This window comes from Eleutherodactylus coqui, chromosome 9, assembly GCF_035609145.1.
Source record: "Eleutherodactylus coqui strain aEleCoq1 chromosome 9, aEleCoq1.hap1, whole genome shotgun sequence".
Lineage (NCBI taxonomy): Eukaryota > Metazoa > Chordata > Amphibia > Anura > Eleutherodactylidae > Eleutherodactylus > Eleutherodactylus coqui.
The window spans coordinates 43,932,974-43,946,519 of record NC_089845.1 but is presented as its reverse complement, the minus strand read 5'-3'; the positions used below and the strand labels follow the sequence as shown (position 1 = coordinate 43,946,519).

At 46.2% G+C, this 13,546-nt stretch overlaps 1 protein-coding gene across 1 annotated transcript in view; it reads left to right on the top strand.

The window, feature by feature from the left end:
* Nucleotides 1-13,546, top strand: part of FARS2 (phenylalanyl-tRNA synthetase 2, mitochondrial) — a 270,252-nt gene that overhangs the window by 73,141 nt on the left and 183,565 nt on the right. Inside the window, exons 4-5 of the mRNA XM_066579301.1 lie at nucleotides 7,867-8,026; nucleotides 12,050-12,181. Coding sequence (XP_066435398.1) covers nucleotides 7,867-8,026; nucleotides 12,050-12,181 — 292 coding nt within the window. The remainder of the gene's footprint in view (nucleotides 1-7,866; nucleotides 8,027-12,049; nucleotides 12,182-13,546) is intronic.

The window sequence follows — 13,546 nt, the reverse complement described above, 5'->3', positions numbered from 1 at the left end:
TACATTTTCGTTGAGGCCCCAAGGGTCCTTTTTCACGGGATGACCTTGAGAAAATGTGTCACCTACTTTTTAGAGCTATAAGCTATGCCTATGGGCTAAAAGTAGGTAACCCGCTGAGTCTGGGGATGTGTTATACTTTTACCTTCCCTGTTGTTTCCCCATGGTCAGCGCTCCATGTATTGAGCGACGCTGTTAAATAGTCCTCCTGTTCTAATTTTATAATGGGTGGACTACTAAGCAGCGCCACTCAATGCGTTGAGCAGTGGCTTCCAGCGCTGATAGCGGGGGAACAACGGGGAAGGTAAGTATAACACTTCGATCCCCGGACTCAGCAGGTCACCTACTTTTAGCTCCTTGGCTTAGTTTATAGGGCTAAGAGTAGGTGACAGATTCCCTTTAAGTCCCCGACAGTGCCCTTAGGGCCACACCAAACATTAAAAACATGGAATGATTAGTGTTGCAGTTGCTTGTACAGCGGATGGCCAGGAATGCTACCATGTTGGAGAAAAGCCAAAGGAGTTTCTGTTGGTGGACGACCCGCAGATCAGACCCCAGAAGTCAATGTGTTTTTTTATATTCTAGTGAAATTACATAATCCAATCAAATGGGACTAGCCCTTAAAGGTATAACACTTTTGTATACAAGCATAACCCATTGGCTTTTTCGAGTTCATCAAAATGTTATCTAGACATCTCAAAACCATAACTCACTGCCGAAGAATCGAAAAGAAATGAAAAACTGTAATGACGGGGAAGGTAAGTTCAGCGGGTCAACTAGTTTTATCCAAAAAGCTTAGCTTATAAGCTAAAAGCAGGTGACCAAGTCTCTTTACGTCCCCGACAGTCATCAGTCCTCTCACTCGGGAGTAGTAGTCACTCACTGAATGGAGGCGGGGCGTGCCAAACATCTCTTCTGGCTGTCCACCTTCATTCAGAATAGACCGGCAGATCGTTGTCTGATTTTTATGCATAAACTGAATTATCATCATTCATCATTCAGTCACTGGGAATGTGAACGATTAGCGTTCAGTTTGACCCGATCCAGTGATTTAATTGAATGCTAATCATTCCATAGAGAAGGGTGCTAAGTCTCTTGTGGTCACAATGATTGGCTCACCAACAAATAATAATGTTATATTCTAGTGATAGGTCATCATTTGCCACAGTGAGTGCACAACTAGACAAAGTCAAGCTGGCTCCTGAAGGCGTCGATCACTGGTCATTGAGGTCCACGGTATCTTGTCAATCACCGGATGTATTCTTGTCCACGTCTCATCATACGGTGGACTGGATGATTCCCTCTTAATGCGTCAGGGAATGCAGATTGGATCACATTGTCATATTTCTTATCCTCCTAGTGCTTATTAACAAACATTTTGAGGGAAAACTTTCCATATACCTTCAGTCGTGGTACAAGTAACGGTAGCTCTTACCACGATAGTGCTGCTACGGACATCCCAATAGGTGCGTTCTCTAGGATTTTGTAAATGAGAGGTAATCTGCTAAATATGTCTAATTCTTGTATTTAAACCCCTTAAGGACGTGGCCCTTTTTTTTTTTTTTTTTTTTTTTTTTTTTCTTCCGCACTTTAAAAAAATCGTAACTCTTTTATTTATCCAACAACACTTGGACTTGTATTTCTCATTGGTAATATTTAATGTATCATATAATGTACTGAAAAACTTTAAAGAAATTCTAAGTGGAGTGAAATGGGAAAAAAATTAAATTCCGCCATCTTGCAAGGGGGAGGGGGTCTGTTTCTATGGTGTAAACCAGTGATGGGCAACCTTTTGAGCTCGGTGTGTCAAATTTCGCCAAAAAAGCAAGCATAACTTGGGTGGTGTGTCACTTCGAGTAAAAAAACATAAATTAGCAATATTTATGGTTTAAATAACAAAAATGTATAATTGTAATGTATAACTGTATTTAATAAACCCAAAACATCCATAGCACAGGCCCTCGCCTTTTGGAGCCTTCCCCTCACTTTTCTCAGTAATGATGAGCCCCCAGCAGCAACAGCGCCCCCCACAGCGGCCCTCAGCAGTGACAGCTCCCCCCACAGCGGCCCCCAGCAGTGACAGAATCTCACACAGCGGCCCCCAGCAGTGACAGCACCCCCCACAGCGGCCCCCAGCAGTGACAGCGCCCCCCAGCACTGACAGCGCCCCACACAGCGGTCCCCAGCAGTGACAGCGCCCCACACAGCGGTCCCCAGCAGTGACAGCGCCCCACACAGTGGCCCCAGCAGTGACAGCGCCCCACACAGCGGCCCCCAGCAGTGACCACGCCCCACACAGCGGTCCCCAGCAGTGACAGTGCCCCCCCACAGCGGCCTCCAGCAGTGACAGTGCCCCCTCTACAGCGGCCCCTAGCAATGACAGTGCCCCCCCACAGCGGCCCCTTAGCAGTGACAGTGCCCCCCAAGACCCATATACTTACCCCCTCCATCTCCTGGAAGCTACGCTTCTCCGCTGCCCGCTGCGCCGCTAGCAGCGATGATCTCCGACACACACTGTGACGTCAGTGTGCTGCCAGACGCCTCCTATCCTGGACGCTCTCGCAAAACCAAGTGGTAGGAGACGTCGGGGGAGGGGGGAGGAGGATCCAGGCTGCACACTGACATCACGATGTGCGCCGGGATCAGCACTGCTAGTCGCGCTGGTTAGTGAATACCAGCAGGGGAGTCGCGGCCCCTGCCAGTATTTACTAACAGGGTGAACGGCCAAGAGCGGCCGCGTGTCAGCGACTATGGCTACGAGTCTCAGTGCTGACACGTGTGTCATAGGTCCGCCATCACAGGTGTAAACAGTGCAGCAAAAATGATATGGTAACATCCGTCAGAGGGCTACTTTGAGAAATGCTCTTATTGTATTCCGTTAACGTACAATGGAAATGTAGTGTGTACAGATGCCAAGGGCCCTTTTACATGGAACGATTATCATTCAAAAAATGATTGGATCATGCGAATTTGAACGATATTCATTCAGTGTAAACACGGCCAATGATTAAACGACAAATGAAAATTTGTTCACTTCTCCTTCATTATTCATTTTATGCATGCATGAAAAGTAACCGTCATTGCGTGTGAGCAGCGATCGTTTAGTCATCTACATTCTCTGGTGTGGTGAATGTGAATGAATGAACAATATGTGAGCGCAACTGTGAACAATTTTTCCGCCTGTATAAACAGGCTACATGATTAAACGCTGTCATCATTCGCCTGTGGAAGTGATTTATCGCTCCGAGTAAAAGGACACTTCGTTAAGTATTACTTCTAAAGTCTGGCAGAACTCCTTTAACCACTTAAGGACCAAGTACCATAAATTTATGTCGCTTTGTCCTGGACTTTAATCCCAGCCAAGAGTAAAAAAAAATACAGCACGAGATTAAAGCTGCTGCAGGAGCAGGTTGGGTCCTCAGCTGTTAGTCACAGCTGGGGACCCAGAGGAGAAGGCAGAATTGTTTTTTAATGGCTTCTGCCTTCTCTTTTGCGGTCTATATAGCGCTCAATGAGCTCTATGTAGTGAACAAAGTAAGTGAAAGTGCCACTTCCGCTATTTGGTCCAGCAACCACGTGACAGCCAGGTTCCCCCTGCCACGGCAGAGCTGCAGGGTCCTAGCAGAACCTGATCGATTTTGCCAGGGACTATTGTCACTACAGGGGGATGTTTTTCCCTGTAACTGGGGCTCCTATGGATGCAGTTCTTTTGGACGCCCCAGCTACAGTGGAAAAGTATAAAATGAAAAAAAAGACAATCTGAATGACCCCTAAAGGTCTCATTCCTGTACTTTTATTTTAGCGTAAATATTAGAGATGAGCGAGCACCAAAATGCTCGGGTGCGCGTTACTCGAGTCGAACTTTCAGTGATGCTCGAGAGTTCGTTTCGAGTAACGAACCCCATTGAAGTCAATGGGCGATTCGAGCATTTTTGTATATCACCGATGCTCACTAAGGTTTTCATTTGTCCCTGCGCTGAGCCAATGAGAGGCAGCAGTCACTCACCCATTCATGAATGGGTGTGTGAGTGAGATCTGCCTCTGATTGGTCAGGCTGTGACCAATTAGAGGCAGCTCATTCAGCAGGCGGGGATTTTAAATCCCCGGCTGCTGAATACTACTCACAGCTGTTCAGAGCAGTTCAGGAGGACTGCCGCCGGCCGCGCTGAACTCCGTCTGCCGGGACAAGGTGAGTATATATATTTTTTTTATTTTTACACATTTCTGGATGAATTGCAGGGAAGGGCTTATATATTTAAGCCCTTCCCGACAATTCATCCCGCGATCGCCGGCAGACCATTGCTTTCAATGGAGCCGGCTGTATTGCTGGCTCCATTGAATTCAATGGTCAGTGCTCGTTTAATCGAGACGAGTACCGCGTGGTGCTCGTCTCGAGTAACGAGCATCTCGAGCACCCTAATACTCGAATGAGCATCAAGCCCGGGCGAGTATGCTCGCTCATCTCTAGTAAATATACTAATTTTGAAAATAAACAACTATAAATTTGTAAAATAATATTTTTTTAGCTTTTTACCCCTAAAAAAGACAGGAAAAAAAATTCTGTGAAAACAAATTATTAAAAAGGAGCCTTATATGTCACGGGGGGGGAATGCTACAAAAATAATTTTGGTAGCTGAAGAAAAAAATTGGGCAGTAAAACCACAACATTGGTAAAATCCCTAAAAAGTGTCTGGTCTTTTCTTTTGGACAGAAACACCCTGGTCCTTCAGGGGTTAAGCCATCATCTCCCGCTCCACTTGATGCATGTTTTTCCTGTTTGTGAGTGACACTGGTGCCACCTGCTGGGCCGCACTACCCTTTACTGACAAGGACTATTTATATAGCTCCAGGGTATTCTACTGAACTGCTGCCCTTGTACACAATGCTACGCGCCGTTCTGTACAGTTGGCCCTCTCTGACACCGGGGCATCGGAATATATACAAACATCCTCATCAGAATGTGGTCCTTTTTACCTTCCGCACTGCTGTTATGTGTTCATGGCCACGATCTCTGCTGTGACCTGTAATATCCTTATAATTACAGTAGCATCGTTCCTGAACATTATCTAATTTTACTTTTCCATGCCAGAAAATAGATGTTTTCAGATATTTCTTTGTTCCAAATCTACGTCAACACCAGCATTTTCAATCTCTTCTAAAAAGAATGTTATGTTCTTTCCCACATGTGAATTTTCAGGAAAAACAGAACTCTTTACATAAATAATTAAAAAGTTCTATTTTAATTAAACCTTCTGTTCCAAGCACACGACGCAACACAATTCACTAAAAGCTACTTCTTTTTGAGGGAAATTTTAGAGATTGTCGTCACCTGTTAATAACACTATTTCAGGGGCTTGGGTATAAAAAAATAACTGCCTGTTCAAACTGCAGAGAATGTGCAAACGGGCCGTAAGCTTGTAACTCTGTAGGGGGTACAGTAGTGGAATGTGGCAGGGGGTTCTACTAAGGCGGGCTGCACACGGGTCATAAGCATGTAACACTGCAGGGAGTACAGTAGTGGAATGGGGCAGGGGGTTCTACTAAGGCCGGCTGCACACGGATCGTAAGCATGTAACTCTGCAGGGGGTTCTACTAAGGCCCGCTGCACACGGGTCATAAACATGTAACACTGCAGGGGGTACAGTAGTGGAATGGGGCAGGGGGTTCTACTAAGGCCGGCTGCACACGGGTCGTAAGCATGTAACTGTGCAGGAGGTTACAGTAGTGGAATGGGGCAGGGGGTTTTATTAAGGCCGGCTGCACACAGGTCATAAGCATGTAACTCTGCAGGGGGTTACAGTAGTGGAATAGGGCAGGGGGTTCTACTAAGGCCGGCTGCACACGGGTCGTAAGCATGTAACTCTGCAGGGGGTTACAGGAATGACATGGTGCATGGGGTTCTGCTAAGGCCGGCTGCACATGGGTCGTAAACATATAACTCCGCAGTGGGGTTACAGTAGTGACATGGTGCAGGGGGTTGTACTAAGGCCGGCTGCACATGGGTCATAAACATGTAAATCTGCAGGGGGTTACAGTAGCTGCATGGTGCATGGGGTTCTGCTAAGGCCGGCTGCACACGGGTCGTAAACATGTAACACTGCAGGGGGTTACAGGAATGACATGGTGCATGGGACTCTACTAAGGTGGGCTGCACACGGGTCATAAACATGTAACTCTGCAGGGGGTTACAATAGTGGCAGGGGATTCTACTAAGGCCGGCTGCACACGGGTCATAAACATGTAACTCTGCAGGGGGTTACAATAGTGGCAGGGGATTCTACTAAGGCCCGCTGCACACGGGTCATAAACATGTAACTCTGCAGGGGGTTACAGTAGTGGCATGGTGCAGGGGGCTCTAATAAGGCCGGCTGCACACGGGTCATAAACATGTAACTCTGCAGGGGGTTGCAGTAGTGGCATGGTGCAGGGGTTTTTACTAAGACCGGCTGCACATGGGTCGTTAACATGTAACTCTGCAGGGGGTCACAGTAGTGGCATGGTGCATGGGGCTCCACTAAGGCCGGCTGCACATGGGTCGTAAACATGTAACACTGCAGGAAAAATTGATTTCTCATAGTATGCTGGGAATGGTATTTGCTGCAGATCCACAATGTGGAGCGCTGCCACAGATTCCGCAACAAAAATCCTTTCGTGTGCAGCCGGCCTTAAGTGAACATATTATTAATACTGTATGGTGTACGCTGTAACCAAAAAAAAATCATGTCAGAATTGCAGATTTTGTTTATCTTCCCTCTAAAAAGATTTTTAATCAAAATGTTATGTTCCTAAAAACGGGGTGAATGAAGACTAGAGCTCACGTTCATCCTACAATAAGGAAGCCCTCATAGAGCTCTGGTGATGGAAAAATAAAAATTTTATGGCTCCTGGACTGCAGCGACACAAAAGCAAATCTTTAAAAAAAAAAAATGCTTTTAGTGTACAAAAATAGAAAAGCATAAAAAAACCTATTAATTTCTTATCGCTGTAATCGTGCTGACCCGGAGAATAATGTTATGGCATTGTTTATTCTGCATGCCAAATGCCATAAAAATGGAATCCAAAAAAGAAGGGTGGATTTTTTTTCCCCAAATCCTCCTTAAAAAAATTAATAAAAGTAATACAACACATCATATGTACCCAAAAATGATGCCATTAAAAAATATAACAAAAAACAAGCCCTCATACAGCTATGTCGATGGAAACATTTGAGTAGTTATGTCTCTTAGGGCTCATTCAGAGGACCGTATATCGGCCGGATATTCACGCCGGCCGATATATGGCGTCTCTCTCTGCAGGGGGAGGAGGCTGGAAGAGGCGGGAGCAGTGCTCTGAGCTCCCGCCCCCTCTCCGCCTCCTCTCCACCCCCCGGCACTATTTTCAATGAGGAGAGGTGGGATGGGGGCGGGGCTAATTCCAGAATTTGGCCCCACCTCCTCTCATTGCAAGTAGTGCGGAGATGGGGCGGAGAGGAGGCAGAGAGGGGGCGGGAGCTCAGTGCACTGCTTCGTCTGAATGCGCCCTTAGAATGCAACGATGAAAAAAGACTGAAAAATTGGTTGGTCATTAGGGCGTAAAATGAGCCCGACACTAAGGGGTTAAATAAAAACGTAGCCAGCTTGATATGCAATAAGTAAAGGAAAAAAGAGCAGGCCCAGCTTGTAGATCCCCCAATAATTCAGCGCTACCTGTCACGCACCCTTTTCTGAAGGCGACCCCCATGTGGCTGATACTTTTGGCCAACAAGCCGTAACCTAAAGTTATATTTTGATCGGCCGACAAGGGCTCTTATGTGCTTCTGAATGTTACCGTAATAAAACCACGAGTTATTACATTATTATACCACAGTTGTTATTTTATGCTTTCTTCTAGCTCTTCGCAAAGGTGGACAATAAGGACACTTGCCGTTTGTTTGAGAATGGTTTTCGCACACCCCACAAACAGGAGATCCATACACTGGAAGCCATGAAACTGGTGGAGTATCATCTGAAGCAAACCCTCTCCAAACTAATCACTCATCTGTTCGGTGAAGGTAGGTTCACATCATTCTGTTACTGCATCTGATAAAAAAGGGTTGAGCCTCCCTCTTAGGGATAGCGGTTCGCGGCCCGGCTGATTATTGCCTATCCAATCAGTTGTCTGCATCGGACAGGAAAAGAAAAAATAGCTTCTTCATATTTGTTGACTTCTTTTATGAGCCCATGAAAAATCTAACCAAATTTAAAGGGTTAACAGCTGCAATCAGCCGGGGTGCTTATCTCAGCTGTTGCCAGCAGGTGTCAGCTGTAATTAACAGCCGGCACCTGCATTGTATGGAGCTGGAATGACCCACAGTTCCCTCTCCATACGAACCCCGAACCCCCAGGACATAAGTGTGCATCATGGAGCGTATGAGGGGTTAAAATGTTAGTGTAGAATTTCTGGCGTAATGACCAGGGTTTTTTGCACACAAGCATCTGTGTATTTTACTGTACTTTTTGCGCCCGCGGGCTGCAAACAAAGATGGAGCGGCTTGAAATGGCTCATGAGTTCCAGATGTGTTGTTTATCCTGCGCATTACGCAGTGTTGCACGAATGTCCTTGTGTTGCGTGCGTATTTGCACATCCACATTGATTTCACTGGGGCCATTTGGAGCGCAAATAGGCAGAAAAATGGAACATGACTGAAACGCGCAGGAAAATATATGCGCATGTGAACGAACCCAGTGAAATCAATGGGTTGTATTCTCTGCATATTGCCGTGTGAGGTCGGCCTAACACGCACTTTAATGTGATGATTATTTTACTTGCATTATGTAAGAAAAGTTTGTTGGCCAGTTGGATGAAAGTTTTTCTCTTTTTTTTTTTTTTTGGTTGTTTGTGATTTTTACTTGTTTCTAGAATTGGTATTTTTTTGCAATCCTTTTGGGGTGGCTATAAGAATCCGGCTATTGTGTTTCCTTTGCGGTGGAACACTTGGCATAATTATTTTAGGTGTTTTTAATATTGCTTAACCCTTTCCAATCCAATTTGTATCCTGGTTTTCCTAGGAGGCTTACTCTTTTTCTGCTGTTATACAACGGCGCTATATGCTGGCTAAAGCCAGTACTGCATGAGGTGACACGTTGGATAGGCTCCGACAGCAGAGAGGCTGGCAATATACAGTAAGAGAACCCTGACGGATGTCTTCCAACATCGGAGCTGTACAGCCTTAAATCGTAATGTCTTCAGAGGTCAGACAGTGGATTGGAAAGGGTTAATACGGGTTACACTTTTTTCAAAAACCTCTTTGGAGTTTTTCCAAGTTTTTTGGAGCCTTTCTGGGTTATTTGTCAGAGATTGATGCAGCCGGAGAGGCGTTTGTCTGATATAGGGTGCCTGCACACGAACGGAATTTCCAGCGCGTTATTTTAGGCACATTATCTGCCCCAGACCGCAGCCAATATACTCCTATGAGGATCCGCAGTTGTCCCCAGACGGACGGATTTGTATCGCGTTTTTTCACGCGCGTGAAAAAATCTGCGACCTGTTCTAATTTGGGTCGGATTCTGCGCGTGAAGCCTCCAATACAAGTGAATGGGTGCGTTTTTTCACGCAGTACATCCGCAGTGCAGCTGCAGATGGAGTCACTGGTTGCTATGACTACAGGAAGTAGGCATGGTAGGAGGCGTCCCAACACACAGCACAGAGCTTCACAGGCAAATTTGTAGAGGGAGATAGGTAGTATTTCTTGCCAATGCAGGATGTAAGAATGCAAAATCTGTAGTAATGAATTCCTCTTGTGAATTTTTTTGCAGTGACTGAAATAAAGTCACGCTGGAGAAGCGCCTGAAAAAAGTTACATGGATCAACCATGCCCACAAAGACATCAATAATTTAACGGTGCTCGCACAAGCAAGAGGGACAAAACGGAGTCTGGGTGTTGGTTTTAAGGCCTCCTTCCCACGAACGGATTTACGCCGCGTAATTCGCGGCAAAAATCCGCTGCGTTGCCCGCTGCTATTAGGTTCTATTGAACCTAATAGCACAATGCACACGATGCGTAATTCCACCGCGGAATTACGCACCGTGAAATCTCCCGTCCTCACCCGCAGCATGTTCTATTTGCCGCGGGTGTACGCGCTGACGGCTTCCATTGCAGTCAATGGAAGCCGTCCGTTCACGCTATCTCCCGCTGTAACACAGCGGAAGATAGCGTGAAAACGCTTTTCCGCCTACCACCGCCGCGTCATATGACGCAGTCGCGCGTCACGTGACACGGCCGGTCGCGTCATGTGACGCGGTAGGCGTGTCACATGACGCGGTGGCGGTGGGCGGGGAAGCGTCTTCACGCTATCTTCCACTGGTAAGTATGGGGTCTCTGGGGGGCGCCGTGACGGGCTTCCTCGCGGAATATTCCGCGGCGGAGCCCGTCACGCTCGTGTGAAGCCGGCCTTAAGCTGTTTTCCAAGGAGTGGGCAGTTCTCTAGGGGTTGGGTTTACAATAAGGGGTGTCTGCTGGTTTTTCTGCGCGTTTTTTTCCGCAACACATCCGCGTATATCTGCGCGTGATTTTTCACGCATCCGCACCTATCCGCAAGCACATTTAGGTACCATACGCGCGTGAAAATCCGCTAGCGGAATCCGGAACGCTCGTGTGCAGGCGGCCATAATCCCACCAGTGAGTTGGCAGGGGGCTTCGGTGTTTGAGAAGCACGTCTTACATTATTGTCTGCAGAGCCCTTTATGTTGAACTGTTTTTAGGATGTTTGGCTGTATGTGCTTTACACCAGACCTAATGGGACCTGTGTTGTTAGGAGTTCCAGTTTTTGACTTTTCTATCAATAAAACTCCCCAAATAGTTTGGGGTCACTTTTGTTGCTCTTCCTGGCAAGAGAGGCTTCCGCTTTTTTTCTACTTTTACAGAAAAAAAAATATCTTTGGAATGAAAAAAATGTATTTTTTTCTGCCACCATTTTCTGACAGCCGTAACTGTGTTGTTGTTTTTTTACGGTGCCCTAGTTATATCAGCTCTCGTTTTTTCGTGGAACGTTTTGTAGTTCCTATTGGTACTATTCTGGAGTACATATGACTTTTTGATCACTTTTTATTACATCTTCTCTTGAGATGGGATAACCAAAAAAAAGGGCCATCCGGCATTGTGTATTTTGCTTTACGACGTTACTTTGTTAGATCGGATTTTTATGGCTGCAGTGATACCAAATATGTTTTTAAGTTTTTTAATTTCTATTCTTTACCATATATATGGGAAAAGGGGGTGGTTTAAACTTTTATTACCTTTTAATTGTTTTATTAATAAAACTTTTTAAAACATTTTATTTTTTTAGTGCCTGTAGAGGACAAGAACTTGCGATGGTTTGATCGTTCCTGCAGTATGATGTAATATTTCATACCGCCATCTGTCAGACAATCTATCAAGCCACGCCTCAGGCATAGGCGACCTAATAGGGAACCTGCAGTGGCAGCCCTGGGGGCTTTCAGAAGACTCCTGGCTACCATGGCAACTGAACGGCACCCCACAACCTCATCGCGGGGGCTGTGTATGACCTCTGAACTCTGATCGGCCCATTTAAAGGGTTAACAGCTGCGATCGGCTATTGTAGGCTGTTGTCAGCTGTAAGATTGTATGGAGCGGGATCAACCCCCAATGCCCCTCCATACAAACTCTGAACCTCCATAACATAACTGTACAAAATGGAGTGTTAAGGGGTTAAGAATTATTTGCTTATGATGGTACATGACTATGATAAATGCCTCCAAGGAGGCCTCACCTTCTGAAGATGGCATATTCTGTGGGGTGCGGCGCCGTAGACAAGTGTATGCGCAGTAGTTCCCATTCGTTCTCATTTGCATTGCTATCTACATGATCCTTCCTCGTTTTCCTCCTTGCCCAGTAATGGTGGGAATGTGACATATGACTGATTACCTCTCACATAGCGTCGGAGTTGGTAAAGTTCTTGGCCGGTTACGGAGACATGAGACATGAGTTTTGTAGTAGAATGAATCTTTATAATGTTTGTTTTCCCTCCGACTCCCAATAAATGATGAAATATATACTTTTGTCTTTTCAATCCAGGACTGGAGATTAGGTGGGTAGACTGTTACTTCCCCTTCACCCACCCATCTTTCGAAATGGAGATTAAGTTTCACGGAGAATGGCTGGAGGTCTTAGGATGTGGTGTCATGGAGCAAAAGTTGGTAAATTCAGGTAAGGACAGCTCTGCTTTCTCCTATCCATCTCCTACGGGTATTATGTAATCTCAATCTTCTGAGAGTGGAGATTCAGTAGTTTAAAGGAGTTTTCCGGTTGACCAACGGTTGATCAGTGGAGATCCACCACTTGGGATCCCTCCGATAAGCTGGTTGAGGTGACAGTGGCACTTGGGTGAGTGCTGGCGTCACTTCAGTCCATACCAGGCACTGCCGTTACTGTAAACTGCTGTCCATTCTCCGCAGTTATTTCTGATGTAGAGAATCGGCATCATGTCCGCTACATGTGACCCTTAATGGGGTTCTCTTATTACAGCTGTACAGTGTACCGATCAGTAAGAGCAAACTATTAAATGGAGCTCACTTCAATGAAATACGGTGCTCCAAAGAACATGGCACAATATACAATGTGGTTACAAAATATGCCACTATCACTATCAGTCTCATATACAGTATGGTTCTCTCTGCTCAGTCTTCTGGTTTTGATCTTGTGAAATGTGTTGTATGATTACTACTGGAGTAAAAATGAAAAGCATGGGGGACGGCGGGTCCAGGCATGGAGCTGGGAGGACACTGGAATACCTTGCTTCTCTGACCCAAGACTTTATAAAACGATACTTCTCTGTTGTGGTGTCTAACTGCCCTTGTGGACGTCCTGCCATGTTTCCCCGCACCTCCCTGAACAGTGTGAGGGCTACCACGGTAGAGAGAAGCTGCTGGATACACGTAGGTTGATTCAAGAAGGTTTGTGGGCGGGACTGAAGTGCGATGAGACTATCGGGAGCTGTTTTGCGGCATCCCATAGCCAGGTGTCTAAGTGATGGGGCTTGTCACCTGCCGTCTGTTTGCGGTGCGGAGTGTAATACCAGTGGTTCTCTCGAAACCCGGTTTGACCGAGTGCTAGGGGCCTCCTGCGAGAGCTGCACTTGAGTCCCATGCTAGAACTACATTTTCTACCCTGGCTTAGCCCTATGAATTAGGTGGCATGAAGGCCCCTGACATTAAACATTTTTCTGCAGCGTTTCTAGATCAAATAAAACATTGGTGGATCTCTTCCTCGCATTAAACTACCCTAGGGGCTCCCTTGAACGCCCTTCTAATGGTCAAGCCTTCCCCTTTACCTACTCATACGCTACCGAGTTAGCAAATTTTTGTCTAGTGGCAATTTGTTTCTTCATCATCCACTTTTAATTCCGATCTCCATTAGAGATGAGCGAGCGTACTCGCTAAGGCAAACTACTTGAGCGAGTAGTGCATTATGCGAGTACCTGCGCGCTCGTCTCAAAAGATTCGGGTGCCGGCGGGGTGGAGCAGTGAGTTGCGGGAGTGAGCAGGGAGGAGCGGGGGGGGGGGGGGGGAGAGA